This window comes from Anser anser, assembly GCF_964211835.1.
Source record: "Anser anser genome assembly, chromosome: 6".
Classification (NCBI taxonomy): Eukaryota; Metazoa; Chordata; class Aves; order Anseriformes; family Anatidae; genus Anser; species Anser anser.
This window is the reverse complement of record NC_139726.1, coordinates 3751505-3764779: the sequence shown is the minus strand read 5'-3', so window position 1 is coordinate 3764779 and position 13275 is coordinate 3751505. Positions and strand designations below refer to the sequence as shown.

The following is a 13275-nucleotide window of genomic DNA, read 5'->3' as shown; positions in this document are numbered from 1 at the left end:
TTGATATTTGAGATGAACAATGTTACTCAGCACTGAATAAATGGACGCACATATTACCTCCATCAAGTGTTTTACACTCAGCTCACCTTCAGTCTCTTACTGTCTAATGGAAGCATAAAATACCTCCTTGCTGTGTTCATTTTGACTAGTTAGTAGTATTCGGTGGCTGCATTGAAAACTGTTCATAGTAAAGAGTTTTAATACTTTTACTTTAGTCATCAGTGTGGATTTCTAGCAGAACATATCCTTGATTTTACTTGCAGATGTGACGATCAGGATATTTACAGCACGGGATGTGACCTTCGGCTGCCCTGGGTAAGTCACCTCCTGCACACTCGGATGTCAGCAGTTTAATACTGAGTGGGTTAAACTTGACTTTCAGGCCTCATGATTTGCTATTTACTCTTTTGCCTTTCATTTCTAATTACATGCTAAAAAGTTCTCTAGGAAAGTGGTCAGTGCCTTTTGAATTAGTTTAAACACCCTTGGAAAAAGGAGGCTGCTCACCTCCTCCACCTCATCTAATAAGAACTTCCAAAAGACTGGACCTCCTGCTGTGAGGGAGGGACCGTGAGACCCCCTACCATGGGGTGGACTCTACCCATACAGAGCAGGATGCAGGTCCGTGCTCTAGAAAGGAAGCTCCTACAGTTATAAAAGATGAATTATTTAACCTTAAGCAAATTCATTTTGAAGATAGGAGTGTCCCACCTCATTCCAAAGGGCTTCCAGTTCTGGATTTTGGTACATCGTCAGACTGCTGAAGCCATATCACCCTCTCTTAAGCCTTAGCAAGGACTTGAATGACCCTTGCAGCCTTTGCCACCTTACTTTTCCCTGGCTCCCACATCACTGTGAGAGTCACCAGCCCTGCTAGACCACACAGAGTATGTGGGCCACGGCTCAGCGCCTCTCTGCAGGGAGAGGTCCTTTCTGCATTTGGGAAGTAGCTAATTGGACTGCACAATTGATTCACTTGTCTGCTTTTGGAGGGTAATTTTTCAGTTTTACATTTGCTGTCTGATAAGGCTCGTTGCAGTTTTGAAAGTTAATTTGGACGTTAACTAATATCTGGTTCATATCCTCGAGGATTAGTAAGATTAAGTTACTTATGAATAGGTATTCCCTATTGTTTAAATACAAATTGTTTAAAATATTTGAAACTGCACTCTTAATAAATGTGTTTGAATTCTAGCACCTGGCTGGTTCTTAAGAAGCTTAAGAAAGTTTTGTCCCAATTGATTTTAATAAAGTAAAACAACCAAACCAAAAGATCCAAGCAACAAAATATGAAGATATCTGAATAATATTGGATATCAAAGAAAACCATCTTATGGTACAAAAATATTTGAATCTGGAAGATTTTGACACTTGATGCAGACAGTATATTAAGAAGAGCTAAGCAATTTTTTCAAATCAACACAGAGGCAAAGGAGTTCCTGCATGTTGATTGCTGGTAGTGTTAGTTAAAGTGCAGCAATAAAGTTTAGTAAACTTTTTACCTTCAATAATCATGGGCTTACCTGGGTCAAAAGCATTAGTCATGGATATTCATTACAAACTGCAAGCTCATAAAAGACAGCATATGGCAGTACTGAATTTTTTGCTGTATAAAGTTAAATTCATAGTTATAACATCTGTGCAGAATTTGGAGTCCCAACAATTAGACTGAGGTCAATGTACTGAGGCAAAGATTGATGGCATTCTGTAAATCTTAAATGACAAGTGAAATAGGTGTAAAATAAACAAACAACTTTATTTCTTATTAAAGACCAGATAACCAGGGTGTGAATGTTAAGTGCTCAGTAATGAGGACCAAGAGGAGTAGTATAATGTTGTGGGTTGTGTAACTGGGTTGTAATGCAGAAGCAGGAGGTACGATATTGAGCAGGTTCTTGACTGCTTTTTGTGTTGATATAACAGAAATAATGGCTAACAGCCACGGAGTAAAATGCTATGAACAGCAACTAGTGAAATTATTCTTTGCTCAGACTGATTTGTGAAGGTTTATAAGTGAGGTGAGGAAGTAGGCAGTGTTTCTAGAGACTACAGAATCCCAGAATGGTTGAGGTTGGCAGGGACCTCTGGGTCCACCCCTCTGCTCAAGTGTGAACACCCAGAGTAAGCTGCCCATGGTCAAGTCCAGGTGGCTTTTGAAGATCTCCAAGGAGGAGACTCCACGACCTCTCTGGGCAACCTGTGCCACCAGTACTCAGATATTTGCAGCTTTGCTTCAGCACCTAAAAATCACTTCCAAATTTTTGCTCTTTCCATTTTTTTCAACCTTTATTTATTTATTTATTTACTTTTTTATTTTTATTTTTTATTTTATTTTTTTTTCAGTGACAAGAAAACTGCTTGGCAGGGAACACTTCCATTATAACTTAGGTTCTAGATTTTTTTTTTCCTTAATAAGCAAACTTTTCTAAAGCCATGTATGACCTTTGACTTGGTAAAGTTTTCAGTGTGTACTGCAGCATATGGGGAGAGAGCGGGAGAGATTGCAAGTAGTGAGTAAAACCAACATAACTGGGGTTACCCCACCACTGTGCTCATCCTTTGTTTTGAATCAGTTTGTCCATAGTGTCCTAGCCTGAAACTGGAAAAATTTATGACTTGCTGATGGAGGCAAAATTAGTGGCTAAACTACGTGTTTAAAAAGGAGGAAGGGTTAGTAGGTATTTACCCAATTTTTGAAGTAAAAGGTTTCAAACCAACTGTGATTAAAAAGATGAAAATGGACATATTATGACTTTATCACAAGCCCATGCATCTGTATGGTTCTGGTTGTACATGGCCCTCAGGTCACTGCCTTTTGTGGTTTGCCTACCATGTGTTCTATCTCTATGGCATATGCTACTCTAAAAGGGGAAAAAATATATATATAATAATATAAAAGAAACCAAAATCATACCACAAGAGACATAGCACAGAAATAACATCTGTTGCTCTTTTACCTGCTCATACTTTCCCACTTCATAGTTGAGGTTTCTGCTGATGGTTCACCACGCTGATGCTTCACTATGCTGATGTACGTGAATGTCTGTAGCAATGTGTCTGACTCTGCAGTAGGGTATGAAGAATGGGAAGAAAGGGGAGAAGATTATTTTGCTCAGTTGTGAAGTTAGAGACAAGGACTCTTGTGCTTATTTTATCCATGCAGTTAGGAAAGCATGCAAATGAAGTGTGAAACATAAATTATTCTCAAAACAGAACAGGGCCATCGAGGGAAATCCAAATCCGGGACAACTGCAAGAAATCACATAAAGCTGGGACTAAAAACACATGAAGAGGGAAAGGTGTTATTTCAGAGGGAATAATCAATTAAAAATGGACCTAGAATATATATTGTTTTATTCTGTATATATAATCTGGAATAGTATTTTCAAAGAAGATATATCACTTAAAAAACATGCTACACTGCCATTCCCCCCAGCCAAATCCTGCCCTCATGTGTGTCCAGGGTATTATGCCAACTGACAACACTGCACGTGTACTCGTGATTTCGTCATAGAGTGTTCTGTTTCCAAAGCAAGAAAAAGACTAGAGGACCTTGTTGGAAGTGGAAGTTGGGCAAGAAAAATATACTCTACTGACCAAAAAATAAAACCACGTGTAAACACTGGAAGTGTTGTATTGATTATCTTTAAACCGAAGTATTTATCAGTGTCATTTTTACTGAGGTTATCCCTGGCAAGCTCTTTATTGCTATAAAGGAAGCTCTCAGTTGGCAGCTCTGTGTAGTGGTCATTCTCTTAAAAATGAGAATTTAGTATCTTCTGGCATTATATCAAGCTCCAGTAAAACTCCAGAAGAACCTTATATATAACCTAACTCTGAAGATTGGCTCAAAATTTGGAACAATGAGTACATTTCTTAGTTTCAAAGATGAGCTTTTTTTTTTTTCATTTTCTTTTCTTTTTCTTTCTTTCTTTTCTTTCTTTCTTTCTTTCTTTCTTTCTTTCTTTCTTTCTTTCTTTCTTTCTTTCTTTCTTTCTTTCTTTCTTTCTTTCTTTCTTTCTTTCTTTCTTTTCTTTATTTATTTTCTTTCTCTCCTGTAAGGAATAATAATGTCTTACTTAAAAGACACACTCATGTTTTTGGCCTGTGCTCATGACATCTTGTGCAGTTAAGACACTGGGTTTCCTAAGCAAGGAGAGACACCTTTCCTTACTTGGGAGTAATCCAAGGAAAAATGGTTATGCTATGGATGCATGCAGGAAAGCTAGTCAATAGGTGACAGTGATCTTTTGACTGCACTTCCCAGCCAATGTCATATCATATTTCTTGGAATATGGTACCGAGGAACTGAGAAAGTATCTGATGGGTTTACAGTTTGGAAAGATTTTATCCAAAAAGCCCTGATTTGCCAAAAACAAGTAGTTAAAAGGAAATATCTTTGTTTTTAGACTTACTCTACTGGAAGTGAGTGGATTTGGTTTCTGCAGGGCTCATCCACCTGCACTGGTCACTAATGGGGACTTCCCCAAGACATGGCCCTGAATGCTGCCAGTGTTGGTTTAGCCTACTTCAAGAGGAACCTACCAGCTACGGAGGGCCTACTATTACTGATCCCAAAAGCAATTTCAGTATCAGAAGTGCCCCAGCTCTTGTTTTTCCATGTTTCCAAACAACGATTTTCAGCATCTGACATTTTAAGAGAAATGTCAAAAATAATAATAATAATTAAAAAAAATCAATTCTGATTAGCAAAAATGAAAGAAAGTTAAGTTCAACTTTTGCAAGAGGAAGTTGAATAAACAGCCAAAAAATAAATTTCAGCCAGCTACAGGTGTATAGGTGTAATGGTCAGGGTTTTACAGATTTGTGCTTAGTAAAGAGACAATGGCTTTCATCAGAGTAGTGTCATTGTCTATTTGCATTCAGAAAGCAGTGGTTTCTTCAAATTTATTCCTTGGGTTACACACTTTTCATGCGAGTTAACAGTTGTGTTTAGTTTCCACCCCAAAGAGGCTGGCATCCTGGTGGACTGCGCTGTGTGCTACGTGCATGTGCTGAGCACTGATTAGTTATTATTCATGAAGCTGTTCCAGAGGAGCTAAGCTTTGGCTATGGCTAGAGGAGTAGTACTTGAGGTGGTTTTGAACCTGCTCATTCCAATACTAAAAATATCATGTGAAGGCACGCAGCCTTACGAGGGTTTCTTGACAAGCTAACAGGGAGCACCGTGCTGTCTTGGTGCCCTGGGGCCACCATTGATACCTCTGGTACACCCCAGCTCTTCTTACCTACACTCTGCCCTGTATCTAGACTCATTTTTATCTCATTTTAGAGTTCACCGTACTCTGTGACTGTGCGGGACCATACATGATCTGAAATGGAAAACCTGACCATAGCTATCTGAATGGAAGACTTTGGGCTGGGTGTTGCACAAAAAAAAAAAAAAATTGTGTACTCTCAGGTCTGTGGTAGAAAATTTCTCCAAGGTGCAAGATGACCTCAGAAACATTCTCATGTTTGCGCTGTTTTTGTTTGTTTCTGTTTTATTTGTTATTTCTGAAAAGAGGGAAATAAGAATTTACAGATTTTTCTTTATTTTTTTCTTCAGAAATAAAATATAATCATGTCACAGTGCCCTGTTTGGGAGATACATTCTTGGCTTCCATGCTACTTAAACTGAGATCAACTTGTGTGGCCTTGAACAGAATGGGAGACAGGCATATTTTTTATTGCTGATTCCAATTCAGAAATTCTTAACTTGCTTAGAATTTGCCAGATTAAATGAAAAGTTACTGTAATTAGGGATTTATTAAAACATGGATCCTTGATCCAATACAATATAATAACTTATTTGTTTCAAATAAGACCTATATAATTGTTCCATCATTGGCCTAAACAATTCGAGCAGAGGCTTTGAGCCTATCCATTCAGTGCAGTCATGTGTGTTCTCCAAATCCACTTGCAAAAAGCAAAATGCTCTGTGAAATTTTTGATCCCCAAACTACTCTGCAGGCAGAAGCCCCTAAAACAAAATGTGTCATTGTAATTAAAAATTAAAGTGATGAAAGCCTTTATTATTCAGCACTACAAAGCAAAGGCTATTAAAATACTATTTTTATACATAAGGCTCTATTTTAATATTTTGTGAACAACTTTCCCACTCCATATCTTTAAAAACAATAGTTATTGATTTATAATCTTATAAATAAGGCAGTAAAATATTGTAACACAAAACTATAAATAGATATTAAAAAAATATATATGAAAATTGCTCCCAAGTCAAGTCCATATATGGCACTAGTCAGCAGAGGGCCATTTTACAGAGACATATAAACTGTAGAAAATAATTTCTATTGAAAATTCAAAGAAATCTGAAACTACACACTGCCACAAACAATGCAGCCATAATTAAGGAATTACCCATTCCTTCTCCTCATCTTTGAAATAAGCTTTCTCCTTTATTTAATTGGTTGGATACAGAAAACATATTACTATATTTGGGTCCTATTTCCCTAGCATAAGAATAGTCCTACAAGGAATTCCCTGTAAAACAGTGTTGCAATTCTACAGTATATTAGAAAAAAAACACGGGAAAGTGTTATCCAATGGGCAGATGTTAACTTAAAGTGCACATTGTTTGGAAAAGGAGTTAATTAACAACTTATTAATTGGATAGAAAGTCTGAAACTGTTGTACTTCTAGCAAATACATAATTTTCTTCAAGTATTATTAAAGCGTTTTTGTTGTACCTATTAAAGATTCTTGTCTCTAAGTTAATTTCATTATGCTAATAAGCTATCATCGTTACAGAAACTAAGCTTTGATCCATGTTAATTGTCGTGATCTTCAAAGACAAAGTCACCACTTACTTTAAATGAATTTTACATCTTTTTAAAGAATCACACGGAAATTAGGGGAAGTAATTAATTTTTTATTATGTGTCTCAATATTTTTAAGGGAGGAAGTCAATGGTATTGGCTAGAATTCATTTTAACATTTAACTAGGGAAAACAGCATGAGGCAAAAAAACGTTCAGATGCAAAAGATTAAAGAAAATTTGAAACTGGGACCTAATTTGTCTTGATAAACTTTGGTGTTTAATATGCTTCTTTTGTTCTCAGTGTGAAACTGCAGGGTTTTGATTTGTAAAAACTTTTTGAAGAATTAATTCTTTCTAATTTTTATTCCTTTCTTTGCTTCCCTTTTACTGTAAGACAGTGGAGTTGACCTTCAAACCATAACACTTTAAATATCTATGAACATACAAGGTTAAATCTATTAGTGGTCTGAGATAGCTGTTACACACTTGCAAAGTGCATACCTTCTGCAGCAAATTTTATCTTTTACTGAATGATAACAAGCTCACATCAACCCTATGAGTTTTAAAAAAGAATAGAATAAGTGTAGTAAGTGATCTATTCCTCTTTGCTTTAAGTGTTGGTTATTTTAACCCTTTGATGTTATTCAAAGCTCAGTTGTGTATCAATAGGGTACTTTTCTATTCAAAATCAGGACCTAAGTGTTAGCATCAACACAGATATGACAGTTTACACAAATTCTCCTTCATCTGTTTCAGACTTCTCTTATGCAATATGAACATTTTGTATTTTATTTTATTTTATTTTATTTTACTTTACTTTGTTTTATTTATTTATTTATTTATTTTATTTTATTTACTTATTTTAAGAAAGAAAGTGTCTGCTGTATTATCCTGACAAAGTCCAACATTTAAAGTCATGCCAAACTGAAAATTCTCTCTGTCATATTTATGGAGTACAAGCATCCTGTTGCACTTGCAATGAAAAATAGTGCCTTTTAAAAAGGCAGCAGGTGAGTAATTTAAGGATAGCAATAGTGATCAAAATCAAAAAACATATTACCTACTTCATTCTCCCTAGTTAGCAGCATGTAAATACTGTAAACGCAAGCAAACATCAAGTTAAACTGAACCTAGACTGGTAGGATTTCTGCTACAGACAGGTGGTGAGCTCATTGCAAGGATTTTTCAGTATTAATGCTGTACTCATTTAGACTAACACCAGGCTTGAGTGACCCTCATCTGGATTTAACCTATGACCTGTCAATCCAGAGACATACTTTCAGACCTCAACATCAGTTTTGCATTTATTTTTTTTTTTTTAAGCATAGATGACTTTAATCATTAAGCAGCTTTCATAACTGGAACATATACATGTACTATTCAGTGCTCTTTGATTTGTAATCTAGGTTTTTGCCCATGTAATCCCCAGTGTCTGAGTGAATTCTGCTGAAGTTCAGAATTCTTTGATTGAGTCTGTAGTGATTGGGCAGAGAATTGCATTGCTTGTCCATCTGTTTTTTCACTTTTTGTGGCAGCATTTTTTGTTGTGCTAAAAGGTCCACAGATATGGTATGACTGCTTGTTTGTTTGCTTGTTTTTTTGTTTGTTTGTTTTTTTTTTTTATTATAGTATTTGGTTATTAGTTTCATACACAGCAGGAAATATTCTGATGAAACAAGATTTTATTTGATTTTGATTTCTTTTTAGACGTTAATTTTAAATATATCTAGACAAGAAATATATATATATATTTAATTTAGATGAACTTTTGGAAAATCACAAATTATACTGGCCATCAAGTATGACATGAAGGCTTAAGCCACCGTGTTTTACAGAGAAGCAAGAGCCACCTCACTACTTTGTTAAATCCAAGAAAAGCGTTTGCTTCCAAAGTGCCCTCCTCTTGCCTAAAAAATTTAAAGGCAAAATTCTCCTTAGCACATCTTTTCTTAATAATGGTAACACTCCATAAATGTTTATGTTAAAGCACAATTCAAGTGTACTCATCCCAGCAGTACTAAGCTTGTCAAGTGAGTCATTTTTTCACCTGGCAGTATGATGTTGTAAGACTCAGTTGTCTTAACTAATCCTGGCTAAAATGCAAAATTCTGTTTTGTAAGAAAATTTCTGGCCAGCTCTAATCTTAACCTCTTGCCTGTCTGTAGCTTCTAAATCGATGTCACAGTTGTACTAGCTTTGAAAACCCATATGTTTGTAAACTAAATAAACCTTGATATTCAAGGAGATGAAGACAAGAATTACATCTCTTGGCAATGGTGCTTTGTGCTCAGTTTCAGCTAATGTTGGCTCCTCATTTTTATGCCCAAGTTCTACGCCAAATCTTCCTTATCTATGCAAACATATTAACACCGACTTTGCTAATGCTGTGATGCATCAGCCTCTTATCTTCAGTTTTGACCGTAATGTTATATAATAACTTTGAAAATGCATTTTTTGATAGATCAGGGGGACCGCCTTCAGTTTCCCAACTCTTTTATGGAGCTGCCTCTTCTACCCACTGACTAAATTGGCTGCTCACTGCTCCCAGCCCGCTAAGGCAGAAAGGCTGCCAAATAGTTTCCTGCTCCAAAGACTCTCTGTATCCCTTCTGTGTCATGGGCCATGACTCTGCAACTCTAGTGTTTTTCCCAGGTATATTTTTCCCATTATATTAAACTTATATTATTTGCCTTTCATGATGCAACCCCAGGTCTTTCCAAAGTTGCCATAAACCTCTACTCCTCCCATTTTCTACAGTCTACCATTAGGCAAGGTTCAGAATCTTCTTAAAAAAAATGTGTAATATATTAACCTGTAAAAACTTTGGTGCATAAACAAAATGGGACACTAAAATACAATTTATAAGTTCTTATAGGTGTTTCTAATACTGCCTACTAGAACTATTAAAGTTGCATAAAGATAAGAGAAAAACATTTGTCATGAGTTATATCTGGCTAAAAGTCTTCCTCTAGGAATTTCATAGCATATTCCTTCACATTGTATTATTGCCTTAATTATTTTTTGGCCTAGACACAAAAGCGCAGTTCCATCTCTCTCCCTGTCGTGTCCAAAGAGTATGCACATTCTGTTCATTCCAGATCTCAAAAGAAAAAGCCTAAAAAGACTCTCCTTTAGCTATTTAGGAAAGGCTCAGAAAACTTTCCTAAGTGTGGCTACTATGTATGCCAAGAACTTTCTTATTCATGGAAGATGTCCTCAAGCTCTCTGCTATTGTTCTGAGGTCTTCCCCTCGCCCAGCCTGGCTTCTCGGCATTTCTACAACTGCTCTGCTCCTCACGACACCCAAGAATTCAGCATCCCCCATCCCATCTATGGTCTGCAGCCTGCAAACACAGAAAACTGAGTCAAGCTCTTAAAACTTCCAGGCTCCCACTTACGAAGCCAAAAGCATGAAACCTTGGAGCTATTAGGGTTTCTGTGCTCTTTATATTAAAGTTACAAGTTGTAGGGTAAGGGGATCAGAGAGCTCATTGGGCTTCTCATGGCTGAAAGTGTCTGTTAATGATCTCCCAGAAATCTCAGAAAAGCCAAAGGATGAAGGTCTTTGGTAGGCTGGCTCTCCCAAACGTTCTGTTTCCAACATGCCTTTAGTCTGATATGGATGAAAAAGACCCCAGAAGCCTTGGAAATCATAGTCAATGAGCCTATTTAGTGTTTTATAATATTTTAGTCTCTACTGCAAAATTTTCGTACTGCAACTTTTCAATTCTTTCCTTCTTTCTTTCTTTTTTTTTTTTCTTTTTTTTTTTCCCTCCTCGGCTATTAAAAATTCCACTTTTAATGCAAAGCAGAGATGGTGTTCTGTGACCACCCTATGAGCACAGTGATCTGCAGCTCAGTTATAGGAAATCATTCCCTTTAAACAAGAGACTGAGACCGTGATCCAAACAGGATTTCCAGTATTCTACCACCCAGATGACAGCTAGACTGCCCTGCCTATATTATGCTCCAAAATAAAACTGAAAATAATGCATTTTTTCAAAGTCTTTGTGAGAGAATATAGATTAAATGGAGTCAGGGAAGCTTCAGGTGCTTACTGGAGGTGCTCTGCATGGCTAGGTGCAAACTTGCTCAACTCAGTCTGAAATTCAGTCTGCACAAAGGGTCTGCAAGGATGGCACATCCTGGTCACCTTCATGACAGCACCTTAGTGAGACCCAGCACTTCTGGATAGGCTCTTATGTTGGACTGATTTTACCTAAATCAGGCATCTAAAGCTTAACAGTTTTTGTTTTACAATCTGTGACTGCATAGCCAGCTAACTGGGTATTTGCCCCCCCACCCCTTTTTTTATGTATCTCTCAGAAAAGTAATGACATTCTCAGAAAAGCTCTTCAATTTTCCTGTTTTCCAGAGCAGTTGCTCATGAAAAAGAAGTTTGACTTGAGACTTGCTGTGGGAATGTTATTCAAACACTGGTTAAGTGCCAGAATGTGTTGGGAAGAAAGAGTTTCCAGAAAAATATCACCCTGATTAAAACCTGATTTTACTGAGTTTTTGTTATGCAAAGGGTTACCAGAATAGTAAAACAATGTCATTAGTCAGATTTTCCTTCCCTTACTTGATCATTACCAGTGATACTTTTATTGCTATTATTTGAATGATTATTGTCACAACAACTCATCAGTGAGCTACTTAGGTACTGCTTTCCTCTAGTCTCACTTATCACATGATAAGTTAGATGTCTTGTTGATGCCTGTCCTTGTTTGGCAGTTTTTCCACATATTCTTATTCTTTTATAATAAATTTAATTAGATATATGAGAAAAAGCTGGAAAGAAAATCATAATGCCAGTGATTTTTTTACTCCCTATGTTATGTTCTTCGTGAAGTCACCAGTGTAACTATCAACAGAAAACAGCCTGTCTTATGCTAAAGGAGAAAATTAAATCAGCAAACAGCAAAGGACAACAGAAAATAGTATTTTGATAATTGAAGGGATTATGTATAAATTTTCTCTTATAAGGCCATTTTTAAAGGTTGCATATTTAGGTTGGTTCTTTTCAAAAGATAGAGCTGTGGGCAAATCACATTTGATACTCTTAGTAAGATCTTCAAAATGGCTGTGGGTACACAACTGCTCTCTAAATATTGGATGGAACAAACATCCACCATGGGATTTCTGTGAAACATGCCTTGTTTTTCATCTGAGCCATGGATGTGGTTAAAACACCCTACTGTATTCTGCAAGTGCTGTACTCCTCTTGGTAGGAGATTATAAGATGTTGGGGTTAACTGTCAGATGCTTTACTCTTCTAAAGACCTTTGCCTTTTAACTAAATGCTTGCTTATCTTTCTAATTTAACATAGTCCCACATTCTTTTTGTAGTAATTTTGGGCTATCTGATAACATATAATGGAAAACATGTTTATGTCTTCCACTAGTTCTTGTTGCATATTTCAAATGCTTAGAACAACAATTTTCAGAAGCTTTCATTAAGGTTAATTTAAAAACTACATTAAATACAAACAGATTTTCTCACAAACAAAATGCAATGTGTACTTAACAGACTTCTGTATGTTATATTTGATAAACTACCTCATATAAATGCAAATTCTGACTTTATGCCAGAACCAGGTGGTATGGAAAATATTTCTATTAAACAAATAATGCTGGGAGAGCAAACTTCAAGTTACGGTATGCTACACTGAGAAAGAAGATCTTTTCACTGAGGTCAGATGTATATTTATGTTATTTCTTCTAAGGACGTTGCTTCTCATGCACTAAAGAAGATGTTGTACATCTCAATGTAAAAGGCAGGTATACGTATACATAGGATAAATATCCATTTTTACCAAACTTGATTTTTTTTTTTTTTGGGGGGGTGGTGGTGGTGTTGACGTTATATGTGGTTATTGCTGACTCCGTTTGCTTTACTGAACATCTGTATAGGAAGATATCACGCTCTGAGCTGAACTTGGAAACTGAACCAGGAGGGTCAAGAGAAAGAGGAGCAACTCTCAAACCTGGTGTCATTAGGTAGGATATGCAAAAGGAGCTTCCTATGCTTTTTGCTGGGTGCCAACTCCTCTTGCTGCAGTTGGATAATGTTCACTTGGAAAAGGAACATGAAAATTAAAGCTGCCAGAGGCGACTCTAAAGAGCATATGATGGAAACAAATTGAGTCACCACCAATGTGGCTAACATTGTTGGTGGAAACTGGGACACCCGCATGAGCCATTGTTCGCTGTACCTCGTCTGGTTTATGTAGCTCACTGAGTTGAAAGCTGGATCTGCATTAACCTTGTGATTTGAGGAGGATTCATGCAATGTGGTTTCAATTGTCTATGGATGCTTTCAGTTTGTACTGCGCACTGCCAGTAACAATTGGTCCTACTGGTCTCCCACATTTATGGTGTTGTCTCAGCTCACCCTGCTGAAGCTGTGGTGAGGACTGTTTCCTGATGTGGTCACATTTAGTGGGCTGCTGATCGGCAAGTCTGCTAGGAGAGGGTTTTTTTCACTCTTCCCT

The 13275-nt window shown here is 36.8% G+C and overlaps 1 protein-coding gene across 1 annotated transcript in view; it reads left to right on the top strand.

Annotated features, from left to right (window-relative positions):
• The window catches only part of LOC310901254 (uncharacterized protein), a 72488-nt gene that overhangs the window by 9954 nt on the left and 49259 nt on the right, over positions 1-13275 (top strand). The window contains exon 8 of the mRNA XM_083840543.1: positions 264-315. Coding sequence (XP_083696669.1) covers positions 264-315 — 52 coding nt within the window. The remainder of the gene's footprint in view (positions 1-263; positions 316-13275) is intronic.